The 15,985-nt window shown below is 41.8% G+C and overlaps 1 protein-coding gene across 1 annotated transcript in view; it reads right to left on the bottom strand.

Moving 5' to 3' along the window:
- Positions 1-4,030: 4,030 nt before the first annotated feature.
- trip4 (thyroid hormone receptor interactor 4) overlaps positions 4,031-15,985 on the bottom strand; it is an 88,414-nt gene continuing 76,459 nt past the window's right edge. The window contains exon 13 of the mRNA XM_085274692.1: positions 4,031-4,350. Coding sequence (XP_085130818.1) covers positions 4,286-4,350 — 65 coding nt within the window. The 3' untranslated portion in view covers positions 4,031-4,285. The remainder of the gene's footprint in view (positions 4,351-15,985) is intronic.

Here is a 15,985-nt window from a genome sequence, read left to right as displayed (position 1 = left end):
CTTTAGAAATGGCCAGCAATTGAAAGCCGTTTGTGATGGGAAATCCATTTTTAATTGAACTGATGCAACTGCACTCCCTTTGTGAATCCTGGAAGTCAGGTCAGCAGGCTTTCGGAATCTGAGATAGTTTCTTTTATTTATTTATTTCTCCGATCAGGATTATTTGTGGAGAAGGTAATTTATAGATCTGATATGAACATTTACGGTGGCCCATCTTTTAAGGTGCAAGCAGGTCATAGCTCTTCTTGAGCTGTGGTCACATAAAGAGATCCACTTCTTATCGCTCCCACTGTGTGTATTTCTCACTGCCCTTGAGGGAATATAAGCTTTCAAAAGACTCATGCGCCTTCCCTCCTCCAATGGGGCCCAACCTTAGATCTGTGGACTATGTAGATTCTACACTGAATGGAAAAGATAGCAATTGTGCTCTTTTAGTTTATGCATCAACATCAGTTGTGATGAAGGAATGGGATTTCATGCAACAACAAAAAAAGCTGTGAGGACTGTGAACAAGTGGGTATGAGCTATAGAAATTAATAGTGCAGCAGTTTGGGAAATGCCAAGAGTTAAATGAGAAGTGGCATCTGGCTTCTCAAGTCACACACAAACCATTTGAAAGTCCTGATGGCTTGAGATGAAAACACCGTCTTAAATCCCAGGATGTTTTTGAAGTAACGAGCGACCATTGCGTCAGATTTTGCGGTCAAGCTGTCTTAAATGAGCAAATATTGACCCACTCATTCCTCAAAATTTCCTTTTGTACAACCACCATGGCTTGACAGGCAGCGATCCATGACAGATTATGAGATGGATGAGCCATAAGCTGTTACCGGGTTTGTATTGTTCCCCAGCCTGCCACCACCTCTTCTGAAGTGCTGCGAAGCACTAATTCCTCTTCCAGGCCTGTGGGGATGGGGGTGGCGGTGGAGGATGGGACCCTGTGCCCTCAGACCAATCAGTCTCTCAGCAAGCACACAAAGGTCCTGCTGCTTCTACAACTGGAAACTTGGCTCGACGGTGAGGAGGGCATGCTGTTGGAAAGGAGTCAATTACATTTCTTTTCATTTAGAAAATTCAGTTGGGCATCATTTCAGCCCTAATGACAAATAAACAGGTTATCCTATTTATGTCTAATTTAATTTATAACTTCAGCTAAACGGATCAAAGTTGGAGGGTGGCAGGAATTGTACTTGGAGTTCCTGCTTCTGAAACAGGTGGTGCTCAAAATTGGATGATGCCATGCTTGTTATATTGCTTCATCTACTCTGATTAGTTCCTCTCCCTTGTTCACCAGCAGAATTAACAGCAGGGTGGTTGGTGTGTGATGAAGAAGCTGAATCACTGACATTATGTTACTTTGAAAACAAAATAATTTCACAAAAACTACCAGAGACAAAATGATTAACTCCCCTGATGCTAACAGTCATTTGTGTATCCTCTTAGCTAGGAAACAACCACAAGGATACGCATGTGTGACAAAAGTCAGACACACATCTCCTGTGCAATCCCAGCCCGTTCTTATTTGGCGAATCTCTCAATCTCCTCCAAATTCAGTGGTCTGGTATGAACCTGTGTCTTTGACAGTCCGGTCAATAACATTCACTTTGGTTTTCTGGTGGTAGCTCTTGACCAGGAGTGACACATGTTGGGGGTCAGTGTCGTGTTGGAAGACAAAGCGACAACACAGACACAGTTTTGTTGCTGAAACTTGTGGTTTTCTTTCAGAATCTCACATATCCTTCTTTATTCATGATTCCTTCCACCTTGACGAGATTCCCAGTTCCCGGTGCACTGAAACACTCCCACATCATAACACCCCCACCACGTTTCGCTTCGATGATGCTCTTTGCATTGTTCACCGCTCCCTTTTTATTTCAAACACAAACAGCCTCTCTGTGGCAAAACAGCTCTAGTGTCGTCTCATCTGACCAAAGGATGAGCTTCCAGTACGCAAAATCTTTCTCCAGGTTGTCCTCAGCATACTTGTATTTTGAATTATGTTCAAGTTGCTTGAGGGGGTCTCTTCTGTAGAAGTTTTTCTTGGTATGCAACCTCACAGTTCAGTCCCGTTCAGGGTTCTGGGGTATCATTAGTTTTTTTTTTTTATCAAGGATCTTTGAAACTTTTTGCTTCTGTCTGGTTTCGTCTGTTCTTTGAATTTCTTGATGATACTTTTCTCCAGTTCTTGACCCCCCCACCCACTAAAATAGTTTTGTGATTGTGTGGAAATAGAAATAAGTCACGCTTTCTAGAGAAAACTAGCATGTTTAGAAATGCTTTGAGAAAAAACACTTTACAGACACTTTAAAATCCGGATGATTTGCTGCCAGCACTTTCATCTGTTGCAGTTCACCGTGGCTCCGACTTCGTGTCAGGTTTACTATATAAAATGGATCACCTCGAGCATTTCCTCCACACATCGCATCATCTTTTGTGCACGAAAAACCAACAGCATATGATCTCATGGTGTTTATCTAAAGAGGCTTAGTAAAAACTGCATGCGCTTAATTGTGCAGCGTAGCAGCACAGAGCCCTTGTTTATGTGAACTTGGATGTCTGTTCTCATCCGAAGAAATGTCCCCGATCCCGAAGACAGAAGAAAAGGCCACCCACAGGGCAAGTAGCTGTCATCGTTGATTCACTGCAGGATGAATATAGTAAATTCTTAAGCAACCTCTCTTGAAAAAACACCTATTGAGAAACTTTACAAAAGAGGCCTCTTACATTCTCCGGGTGGGAGATTACTGGGAGGGTTGGTGCAATTATGCCTCCTCGTTCTGAATGAAGTGGAGCAGAGAGTTGTAGCTAATCTGCAACTCAAACAAGAGTAAATCTAAGCTAATCAACGGAGAATTACAATGCCAGGCACAGGCGAAAACATAACAACTCGGGATGGGTGTGTGTGTGTGTTGGTGATTCATGCTATGCTTTTCACGGTGAAATACGCCCCAGGGCAAGAAACAGCTTAGTCAAAGAGCCACTCAACACATTTACAAGGAAGTAAACACGCAGCAGCTCAAGAGCAGGTAGAAATGTGCATGTCAGAAATATCAATCAGAGCCTGTCACAGCAGCACTTAATGACAGAGGTGTCAAAGACTTTATGTGTGCCTGAATATAAACTCAACAAATGATTTCAGTGGTAGTTGTCTGAGCATGCAGGTCTGGAAGGCTCGCTGGAGATTTGGCGTTTTTCTTTTTTAAAGCAAGAGAAGATGTGCGACGGACCAGATCCACGAGAAATTCTTACCTTTATCGTTCAATCAACTGAAAAGGAAAAAAAAAAGGTGTTGACTTTGGGGAAAAATCTTTAAAAACTAGTTTAAAGTCGTGTGGTGAGCTGGGAGCACAGACACAGGCCAGCTAATCTGTGGTGTTATGACTGAAAATACCCCTGCTTCCAAGGGTTTTCCTCCATGCGGGCATGTTGCTGCAGGTACGGCAGAGGAGACGAAATACCATCCGAGCAGCTGAATGAGTTGCCGAGTCTGAGGGCTTATCAGACGGCGGTTTAGGGTTGAGGAGGGACTCTGAAAGGTTATCGCGGCAGCAATAACTCTCTCTGTGTATTTAAAGACTGCGGGGGAAACAAAGTAACTGACACAATGCTCAAGTTTACAGCGCGTGGACCAGCTGTATATTTGATTAGTCTAATCAGTGTGTTGCTGGGTGATGTTAGATCACGCTGCAGGAACATGATCAATTTTTCTGCCTTTCCTCCTGCTGTGCCAATGAAACGGCTTCATTGAAATTAATGAGAGGGCTCTGTGTATGTGTGTTTTTTTTAACACTGCTATTGTTGGTCTAGATGAGGCTTTAAGTGTGAGAAGGGTAATGACAGGCTTGCTTCTGTTGAGAAGAGATGAACCGCATTTCTCCTGTGGTTATTATGCTCTCAACTAAAAATAAAGCTGAACTCATTTTTCCCCTGTCACCTCATTTAACCAGACAGGTTAATAAAAACATTAAAAAAAGAAAATGATCTCTTGCACCCTGAGAAAATGGCATCATTGAAACATTTCAAAAGAGTCTTTTTCCATTTTGCCAAACGCGTTCTTTAATTAAAACAAGAAAGAAAATTATTTATGCATTCACAAAAGTTGTAATCGTACAATTTTGTATTCTATACAATTAACCAGGATTGATTAATTAAATACAAATACCAGGAATTCAAAACAAAGACCAAACTGATACTAATAATATGTCAGCTCTGGAAACTCCTGGCAAAAATAGCGGTGGGGGGAAAGAAGTTGGTTTTTTTGTCCTCTTCAGCTTCTCCTTTACAGTCAATCTGCAGCTGATGGGACCAGTCCCTTCTTGGCACCCTGGTGGTAGTGGCTCTCCAGTTTCCCTGTGAGAAAAAAATGGGGGTGAAAGGGAAGGGTGGGAGTGGAGAAAAGAGGAAGGGATGAATCAAAACACCATCAAAGGGACAGGGTGACCTTTCTGAGAGCTCAAGGCCTGCTGATTACAGGCGGACTCGGGTAGATGCACAAAGACAAGCCGAGAGAGAGACGGAGGCAGTGAGATGATGAGGAAAAAAGACCAGGGAGACCTTTTATTCACTGACAAAGAGAGATTAGCCCACAGCCTTTTAATATACATATACAGCCCTGATTTGGATTCAGTATAATTCAACAGCAACGATGGCTAAACACACAAAGCTGATAAAAAGGAGTACGTGTATGGATCTAACACTACCTGAAATGTAAAGGAGTTTCCTATAATCCTCTCTTTCACAACCACAGTGCATTTAAAATGAACCAGTCACGCTTTAATTCAATTGGTTTAATATAAACATTGTAATAACTGTTTAGAATTAAAGCCACTTTGTATAGTCTCATAATTTTTAAAGGCTCATTGGACAGTTAAACCCTGTGTAGGTTAAAGATCAAGATCGGCCCTCTTGACAGAAATCGTCACAACGCTAAAAAACAAAAAACAATTAAAAAACAAGCAGAAAACTTCTGGAGTTTCCAAACGATCAGGTGAACAGAAGAAGGTACTTTCAGCTCTGCTCCATTATTTTCCAAGCGGTCGCCATAGTGGATGAGCATCTGGATGTATAACAGAGATTTTTTTTTTTTAAGCACTGGATGTCTTTCCTGATGCAACCCTAACATTTATATGGTCTTGATCACACTAGCTTGTTTGTGTCTCCTCCTGGTCTCAAAGTGGGGATCTTTCGAATGTAAAGTGAAAAGTTGAGGCTCACTAGAGCGCAAAACCACTGGTGTGCATGGTCATATTACTGGTTCCTCAGTTAAGAAAACCTCCTTCACATCACACGTCAGAAAGAGAAGAAGCGATTCATATCATTGCCCTGGTGTACAATCATGACGAGGCGTCAGGATGTAAATACTGAGGGTTCACCTCAATATGCACAGCTCTCAAGGACAGGTAGGACTGATTAGACTTTGCTAAATTACATTAAAAAAAAGCCTGGCCAACTCTGGCACAAGATCTTTTCATCTGATGACTAATTCAGACTTCTTCGGGTAGTAACCTGACGTGCAAATCCCGAGTAACTACATGTCAGGTCGACACTGCCAGCAAAACTACTGTGGTTCACCTGTTCAGCAGTGTCATTTCCTTCTGTGCATTTACGCCTTCACAGGTTTTGCATTTTTAGAGAGACAGTAAGAACCAGAAAGAAAAAGACCACAACTAGGAGCGGCCAATTAGCAAGGCTGCATCGTAGGCTCTACAACAGCTAAGTCAGGCCTAAGATAGCCCAAGAGGAGCTTAGAGGAAAATAACGGGATGAGCCTGGAGAACCACATCATCTGACAATTTAATGGAAATTTTCATTATCATGTTGTTGTTATGCAATTAGTTGAGCTGATCCTGCAGCACTAGCTTGGTTTAGTTGATTTTGTTCTACAACTCCTGTATCCTCACTGCCATAACAGTCGGCATACAAACTGGATACTGCAGTGTGCAGAAAAATAAAAGTTATTTATGTGTGCAGTAAAAAGTAAGGAGGCTAATATTGATCCTTGTGCGACACCTCTAACACCCAGCTTGGCTTAAGTCCATCTGCACAAACAGTCTTATCTCCAGCAGAAAGACAGAATTTATATCAGTAGCAAACAGAATAGCAGGAAGTCAATGGAAATCAGGAAATATGAAAAGTCAGTAGTAACAAATAAATATTACAAATTTATGTCTTTGCATGTCTTCCAATCTGCCAAGAATGCATCAGTGAAGGATTTCTTGGTAATCTTTTGGATTTGGTAGTTGAAGCAGCACCTGCACAAACTTGCTGATTAATGCTCTTCTATTTGTAAAACCATACACAGGCAGCCGCTTTTGTTGTAGATCCACGGTTACAACTTGTTGCTCACCAAACTCATGGGAACCTCTGCTGCGACTGTTTACACCGATGAAACAGCTGAGAATGTTGAAGAGGGATTTTATCGAGTTGCTATTTATACCAATGCCTGTAGCTATGGCGCGTAAACAAAAACTCTCGCAGCCATTGACCGGAGCTGACCTCCTAATCTATCGTGAGTGCAACTTGTTGTCTGTCAGAGCGGCATTCCGAATTTTCATCACATTCAGAATTTCTCTATTACAGCCCGCGGTCTACTGCTCTGTCCCTATTCTACACAGGACAACCTCTGCCGGTTTTCCATACCCCTTGTTGACCCCGTCTCTTACTGCGAAGCAAATAATAACCCGGCGTCTCTCAGCCTCACACAAGCCTCCTGTTTGTCAAACTACAACATTAACTGCTTTCCCCCCACCCGGTGGCTGAGGCAGGGGGAAAAAATTATACAAGTGTGACAGGCAGGGGCGGTGGTTGTCACTTATGCTTTCTTTTCATGTTGTCATGTTATGGCTGAACTCTGTGGGTAGTAGCAGCATAAATAAGGTGTTAAGGAGAAGTGCTGTTTGCTCACCATTTCCAAACCTCTCTGAATGGCTGTCAGTGTGTGTCTGTTCTGCCAGGAGCGAGTGCTGCTTAGGTGTGGAAACACCCCTGGAATTTTGTTAGGTGAGTGCTGCCAAAAGGTTATCCAAGATTACTGTAATGATACATTCACCCACACAGAAACGCAGCCTAAGTTAAAAAGGCTTTTCTGAGCCATCCAGCAGACGAGGTCTAAGAGTGGTTATATTGTAGCATGTATTTTAGGAGGAAAATAAATATTAGATGTTAAGAGCGCAATGACTAAACCATAAAATATCGAGATGGCAGCTGAACTCCGAAGAGCTGAAGTCAGAGCGGTGTTGTGCCAGCGTAAGCAGACTTTATTTTCCCTGAAGGGTTCTCTAGCACTTCAACTTCTCTGACTTGTTCAGCCTTTAAAAAAACAAAACAAAATCACAAAAACTTCCTTTTAGTGCTGTGTGAGTGACAGCTGGGATCAAAATCCAGGAAAAATCGCCACTGGCAATTTGACACAGTGACATTTGTGTATATTTTTACTGAAACAAACATGATATCGAAACAAGCACTTGAAGCATTCGTTAACTAGACTGTCCATGTTACTTTGTCTCGGTGACAATGGCAACCTGACGTAAAAACAAAGCCCCCACCCTGACACCCTCTAAAAGTGATAGGTCATAAAATCCTGTTAGTCATAATGAAAAACACATACAGTTCTCCAGGCTTTCTGAAAGTCTTTCAAATTGCTTCTTTGGACCAGTGTTGTGTCTTTACATGGCAGACAACTAAGCAAAAGAATTTTATTTTATTTTTTTAAATTCAGATCAGAGAGAGGAACAACAGTAACAACAGTAAATAACGCTTGATGGAGGCTCTGTCATGGTTTAGGCTACATTTCAGCCAGTAGTGTTGGCGATCTTGTCAAAATTTATGTAATTTATGTAATTATGAATGCAGAATGGAAAGCATATGATTGACAAAAGCTTCATTTTTCAGTATGACAATGATGCTAAACACACTGCCATAGCATTAAAAATCATACAAAGACTATCAGTCTTTTTGGATCGGCCTCCCCAGAGCCCGGACCTCAACTTTTTTGAAGCAGTGTGGGATCATCTTGACAGAGAGCACAACAAGAGGCAGCCAACATCCAACGAAGAGCTTTAAATGTCCTTCAAGAAGCCCGGAGAAATATCCCTGAACACTACTTAAAGAAAGCTAGCTTAAAAGAGCTCAGGCTGTCACCAAATACTGAATTTCGAGCTTGTTAAATTTGTACAAGCTCTGTTTTTGTGTTATATGTTTCCACATTTCAAAAAAATAACTGCACCTCAATTACTTCCCATTTTCCTAGCAAAAAGTTTAGAACGAGGGGTGACTCAAACCTTTTTCACAGTACTGCATAGTCATGCTAATTTCTCTCCTCTGCTGTCCAAAGACTTCAGTCTATGGCTGTCACTGTGTATGAGAGGGGGAGGGATGGAGCAGAGCACGTAGCACACTAACAGAAGAGACGAGGCAGAGTTATTCAAGCTGATTAAAACTCTTTGCCTACAACAACAGTTTTCCAACCTGTGTTAATTCATCTAAAACCAAAGATGGAGCGATGCTGGCTGACTCCAAATATCTGGAAGCCTGATGAACACAAACCACCCAACCGCACCCCAAAGAGGTCAATCTGTGGGAAGCATTGGGTTTCCTTATAAAATGACTAGTTATGCAATTTTAAGGACAGCCAGTGTGCTGCATTTTAATTTATTTTGTGAACAGTTGAGTCAACCAGTAGTAGGTCGAAGACGGCAGGTTATTCAAAAAAGCTCCAATACTCAGTTTAATTCAGAAAATGTGGGCTTCTTTACGTGACACTTAAGCTGCAGAGATCGTCTTAAGTTCTCAACTTCGGGAGGATCTATTAATGAATCTTTAAGCCACCTGAGTTCAGTGCAACAAGGTGACAACGCGGCATTGACATATCACCTCCTGAAGGTGTTATGGTGAATGTGTTGGCAAACAGGTCCTATTCACACCTCACCTCCAGCAGACACGGAGAAGGATTAGCATTTACTACAAATACAGGCACCTGGTCACTGTCAATTCAATCTTCACTTTGTTTTTGAGTCCATCCAGCCCTTTGGCTGATAAATGCTCTGCTATGTTCCACTTACCAAAGACAATTTCAGACCTGTAAACAGCTTTAACCACCAAGCTCACAGTCTGCGATGTCAAATTGTGCTCACGAGAGAACACTTCACCTAATTAGACAGTTCGTGGTGAATGGGTGTATTTTGTGCTTCATCTTGCACACGCTGTGTCCACAGTCGCCTCGGCTCACCCAAAAGGAGAATTCTCAGTAAGAATGAGTCTGAAGCAGCGCTGAAAATTTACTTTTAGAAATGTAATGCTGCGATTCTCCCAATATTCTCCAGAGTTTGTGTGAAAATGGATGTGCCAAACAGCTTAAATCTGTTTTCAAAAGCCTTTTCTCTGAGCACAGTAGAGTGCTGTGATAGAACCTCTGATAAGAGAAGGTGAGAGAAAACCAAAACTCTTAGGGAAAGATATCAAAGAAAAGCTCTGTAGAGCTGAGGAGAGCTCTTCATTTGATCTTGTGTTAATATAAATATATCCAAATATATTTATATTTATCCCAGCTACCTCAGGGCGAGAGGAAGGGTTCACCTTGGCTAGGTTACCAGTCCGTCGCGGGGCTAACCCAGGTGATGCGTTCTAGATAAGTCGGAACTCAGATGTTGGGACTCAAGATGACGTCATTCCAGAGTTGGTGCTTTCCAGGACTTGTTTTGGTTCTTGGCAAGGTAGGGCCATGCACGTAACCCTAGCAACACAGCATATACTTCTATTTTGTGCTTAAAAAAACGCATTCACGGATCAAGCTTGGTCAGTGTGTTCAGTGACTTATCAAGTCAGTCGAAAATACACAGCAGTGGGAGTACAGATCCAAAGATAACTGTTTACATTCAGTGTCAGCATCTTGGATTGCTAACTCAGGGTATGATGGTCTACTCGGATTTCCCACTCGACTTTCCAAGTTGAGTTCCACAAAAGATTTCCGACTGGGAACTCAGAATTTTCACCTTATTCGGGAATGCACCAAGACAGACACACAACCATTTACACCTATGGGCAATTAGGAACACCAATTCACCTCACCTCTTTGGACTGTGGGATGAAGCCGGGGTACCCGGAGAGAACCCACGCAGACACAGGGAGAACAGCTCTACACCTAGCGTGGTGGTGGATTTGAACCCAGGGCCTTCAACAGTGCTAATCACCTTGCCCCCATGCTGTCCTACATAAATATAGTGATTATAAAATCAGGAAAATGAAAGCTGTTTCTTTTGTTCAGTTCAGCCTTTTCAAAAAGTTATTTTTTCATCAGTACCTTCAAGAGTTAATCTGAAGAATAAAGTCTAAAAAAACTAAAAACTCTTTGACCCTTCGGTATTTACTTTGCTTTTAGACTAGCTGTTGGAAACCACTTGGTACTTAGTCTGAGAGTTTGAGAAGTGGCAATTTTGTAAACCTATTAAAATACACCCTGAAGCGAAATATGGAAAAATAACATCGTTTTATGCAACTGGGCACAGAAAACCAAGGACGGCAACAAGGAGCACAGACGCTGGGCTTCACAACAAGTTCGACTCTCATATTCAACAGGAAAGTCAGTCCGGTAATGTGACATGCTCCATGTGTGAAGGCGACTTTTGTTAATGGAGCTGCTGAGCTGTCGCATTTCAAAATAGGCGCAGCAGAGCTGAGAGAGCTAGAGGAAATGCAAGTGAGAGGGGGCTGGGGGAGAGGGAGTGGGTGGAAAAAACAGAGACACAGCAAAAATGAGACAGAAGGGATGAGGAGGAGAAGTGTGGGGGGAGGGTGGGTGTACGGGGGAAAGGGGATACATACAGGAGGACAGCAGGAGAGGTAGACAGAGGGAGGAACAGAAAGCCTGGCCCATCGATTGGCTGAGATAATTTCCCATTGATTGCTGCACTGTTTGGAGATTGCGGGAGAAAGGTTTATTGCCCACACGCTGCAGCTGGGGAGGAGGCCATAAAATAAGCACCGATTGTCTGCAGAGGGCCAGCTCCATCATCAGCCCTGTAAAACATACTGTGCCAGAAAGACAGATACGCACCGCACTTGGATACTTTCCTTACGTATTAACAAATATGACTGCGTGCATACTATTCCCATTACGCGCAATGGGAGAACGCGGCTCACCGTCGATGGAAAGCACTCTTGCATAACCCCCCTTGAAAATCCAGGGGCAGCAGTGCAAAGAGTATTTATTGGATTGAAATGGAGGTCCATTGACATCCTTCCTGACATCAATAACATGCAGGCCCATCCGCTCCCTTGCAATAATAATCGCAAGAATAATTGGCTGGTTGCTGTTTCTCTTTCTGTGAGAGTAACTGCCTACGCACTCAAAGATAGAAAAAAAAAGGCTGATTTTGGTATTCTTATTGTGTCTTTTTATTACACACAGATCCCAGTGCACCTGAATAATAAACCTTAGAACAGCTATGCATATACACATTAACCACATGTTGACACACCTTATGAAGACAGTTTGACAAGAGGAAATTACTTTATGCCTACAAACGATGACACCGCTGAAAAGGAAAGTGGAAAACCATCAGCGCTGTGATTGAATATAACACCTTCAACAGTATCTCCTCCCCACTGGGATCTCACCATAACCAGTGCAGAGTCTATGACAGGCATAGTGCTTGGAGAGCGGGGCTGTGACTGTACACAGAAATCATGGTTGGATATTAATCTTTGTTTCTGAGTCACAGTTTTGTATGTTTTCAGCACAAAGGATAAAACAAAAATACAATTTTTAAACTGGATTTTTTTTAAATCTAGCTTCTTAGAGGACCATTTGAAGAGCTTAAATGTTGCTGAACTCGTTAGTAGTAACCCATTTGTTAAGTCACTTTATGCAAGATAAAAAGTCCCAGCCCTCTTTTTGAATGTTACCCTGACGCGAGACGTCAACGAAATAAACCAGACGACGCGGGAAGCCAGGAAAATCAAAAATAATCCAAAAGTTTGAGTAACTTTGAACTCTATGAAGTTTATCATTAGCCAATTGATATCATTTTTGTAAGATGTTCCCACATAAAGTCATTTGCAGCCAAATGCAAGTTACAATAATAGATGGTTGGAGGAACCTTTTTATCTGCTGTTGCGCCTAAAACATGGCTGAACTGACTGACCACTAGTTCCTCACTGAAAGCTGACTGGACTGTACTGACCGGGTTTCAGCCACAAACACAGAGCTAGAGCCTTGGGATGAAGGACTCTCTTGTGATCTATGTGATCGAATCCAGCTGCCTCGCAAGGTGATTTGAACATGTGCGAGGTACCAATGCGTTATCCAGGGTAAAGTCCAAAATTCTCCTTTATTACTTTATGTTATCAAAGAGTTAAAAACTTCTAGACTAACATGACAAAAAAAGTCCTAATTTTTCTTTCAATTTTTAACTTGAAGATGTCAAACTGTGTCTTTCCTTTAAATTATCGTGGTTTAGCAAATGGATAAACAGTGCCAGATAAGAACTGCACTGGGTTTACGAGAAACTGTTGTTTGATCACAATCAAACAACATAGATATGAAAAAGGGAAAAGTCACCAGCATCGCTACGAGGGGCAAACTTGCGTCTGCCTGCGCTGAGAGGGGATTTTTGCTTGATCACTGAAATGGTTTGTTGCTCAATGATTTGGGCCAAAATAGTGCAGCCTGTAAGTGCACTCACGCACCAGAAAGTGATCAATGAACATTATTTTTTTTAATAGTTTTCAATCTGGTTGTTATAATTCCGTCATTGCCTGGCTGTTTTTCTTTGACTGCATCTTTGGCTGATTTTTGGGTTTTGCATCACACATAAATGATTTGAGCTGGTTAACAAAGCTCAAATGTTTTAGGGAAGTCAAAAATGGCAGTGGTGTTTCCCATATCTCAGTAAGTATGACGCTGGTCCAGTGGCTTTTGAAGAAGGAGAAAAAGGGCACCCAATTAATCACAAATCCTGTAGCCTTTTTCATGCTACTCCAGTTCAGCAGATCTGCCCTTTTATCTTCTTTACCATATCTGGCCTCAGCTTATGCACCTCCAGCTCAAGTCATTCTGCATGTGAAACCAAGCTGACAGCCTGCAGCACTGCAGGAAAGTGGATGTGTACAAAGCCCTCAGTAGCCAGGGGAGAACAGCAAGAGAGGAGGGGAAAAACTGCCTGGATTCCCATCTTGCTGTTAGTCACACCTAATTTACATTCCCTTCCTGTGCTGCCGAGCTGGTGAATTTACAAGTGGATAGAGAAGGTGCTGTTTCAGACTTGTGTTGGCATGCTGTTTGCAAGGGGTTAGGGAGACGCATCAACCATGCTTCCCACTGCAGTGAAAACAGTCTCTCTCTATCTCTTGGTCTGTCCAAATCTCCTGCCTGAAGCTGTTTTCACAGAAACTGAGGGGCCGTAATGGCTGAGTGATTTCTCCAACCAACAGCGGGCTGCTGAGCCGGTTTAGTCACGCACATGACAGTTCGTCACAACTCGCTAGAGAACCAGTGTCTGACAAGGCAGGGACAGCAAAGGTGCTGCTGGTTGGTGGGAGAATGTAGTGAGGACATGATGATAGCTCATTCATATCAGTGTTTCGAAAATCCCACACAAAACAGAGCTCAGACTCTGTTACTGCTCCATTTACCTTTTCTTCTTCAATGTTGTGCTGTAGTTTCAATTGTAAGAACAAGTATAAATAAAGAGTTTAAATAATTTCGCGATCTTGCTGTAATACAATTTTGTATGTCTTTAAAAACCCCAGTCTGGAACTCATAAGCACCATGTACATGTATAGAGTCTGGTTATAAGTAGACATACAGTACTGTGGAAAAAACAGAAGTGGGAGGCCTAAAAATATATATCTATAGCAGAACAGTAAACAGTTTCTGAAAGTCATGTCCTTAAGAAAGCGGAAAGACCTGACAGACTTGAGAGGTACATCTGGCCCTTCATCTTATCCATCTAATCATCACAAAGGACCTCAGGTTGGCTTTATAGAAGGGAAACAGGGAGAAAATACCCTGAATTAGACAAGATCTGGGCCAAAAGAGACAATGGGGTCTTATGGGGTGATGAATCCAAATTTGATTTAAATCATCTTCAATATGTCTGAAGGTACAACAGTGAGTATATACAGCTATCTGTAAAACATGGTGGAGGCTCTGTAATGGTTCGGGTCTGCATTTCAGGCAGTGGTTTTGGGGATCTTATCAAACAGCCCCTTCATTTTTCAATGTGGCAATGATCCACAGTAATCAGGAGTGTGTTCAGGCTTTGTTAGAGAATGAATGCTGACTTTCAAAATCAATGTACAAACTTTGCTTTTCCTTATACGCTGTACGTCCTCCAAGCAAAATATAAAGGAATGAATGGTGACTTAAGACTTTTGCACAGTACTGTAAATGTTCATTCATAAGATTAGAGATGAAATACACTTACTGATAGTACAACATATGTTTTCATATGAAACGCTGCACATTGATAAGCACTAAAAAGCTGCTTATTAAGCACATACATGGCCCCAAACAGGGAGACTTAGAGTGTTGCCAGTTAATTTTCAAACTTGCCAGTGGCCAGTCTTAGTCATCCACAATCACACAGCTCCATTAACATTTCAAGCAAAACAAATAAATACTGAGCATTCCCTCATGTTAGAGCTCTTAAGTTTATATAAATTTTTAAAGCTGCAGGGTAAAAACTGATTGCCATTGTAAGGTGAGTCTAAATTCCAATTTCTTGCATTTGACAGAACAAAGACGGATGTCTGTGTACTACCAGCTGTGTCACTCTGATACAGAAACCTAAAGTAAAAAGATGAAGGGGGAACCTGAATATCGCTGCACATCAGTCCTGGTTTTGTTCGGAAATTGTTTTCAATTTCAGTCTCACTTCTCCTGCTTCTTTTCTGAAAGCAGAACAACTCAGTCGCTGCCGGCACTGAAAAAAGTGTTACAGTTCACCTGCAAACATAAACAGTAGCAAAAGCAGCAATGTGAGGAATTTGGAGGAAAAAAATAAAAACAGTTTGGAGCTCTTCCCATTTTTACTCAAACACAAACCTGGCTAGCTTCTGCGGAAAGCGAGCATGACTGTCAGTTTCTCAACGTTACAAACTGAGTGATGAAGACATCCTCTGACAAACTGAAAGTAGACGGTTGGAACGGCATCCGTCTGGCCCCACAGGTTAACAGTTCAAACTTCAAGATAAGCAGACAAAAACTGAAAGTGCTGAATCCTAACATCTTCGTCGTTAAAGGGCTGCATCGGGAGATAAGACATCTGTTGACTCTCCTGGCCTTTGGAAAATGTCTTATAGCAGAATTTTGCTTCAAACAAACTACAACTCAGCAAAAATGAGCTAAAATAAACTGAGACAGAGGTGGAGTCTCTGCAGACGTCTACACAAACATCTGTAATAATGACAAGTTTTAACCCACCCCCAAAACTGAACAATACAAAAGTGTCATTACTTTTAGGGAAAGAGGCCCATTGGGAGTAATCAGTCTAACAGTGTGAGCTTGAAGTAACATTGACACAATTGTGCCACACAGTCTACATATTGATTACACAACGGAGGCGATCCCGCGTGTGAAAACGAGACCATGGTTCAGTTTTCACAGCTTTCAGGGTTGTCCGACAAAGAGTACTCATCATCAATGCTGCATATTTCACATTTCACTTTAACGTCTTTTCAAATTAAGGTGATATCATAGTTAAAAACTTCACACTGAATTAAGTACAAAAACATCGCCTTTTCAATAGCAGCTGTTTTCTCCTCCAACAAGGAAAAAGTGAGGCCTCTTTTTTTTTAAATACAGATCGCCAACACTGATATAGTCCCTAATAAAGACTTTATAATTTACTAATTTACAAGATCAAGTACAAATTTTGCAAGGCAACGTTTTATAAGACATTTACACAAAAAACTCTTAAGAAGCTGTCCCTGGAAATTATTAGGAAAAGGGCAAATGACTGGATACGCATGTATCACAGGGTAACTT

This window comes from Mchenga conophoros, linkage group LG1 (genome assembly GCF_057382185.1).
Source record: "Mchenga conophoros isolate Kocher_MC1m ecotype Shallow Benthic linkage group LG1, M_conophoros_male_GT1.1, whole genome shotgun sequence".
In the NCBI taxonomy this organism is placed as follows: Eukaryota; Metazoa; Chordata; class Actinopteri; order Cichliformes; family Cichlidae; genus Mchenga; species Mchenga conophoros.
This window is presented reverse-complemented; position numbering and strand designations above follow the sequence as displayed.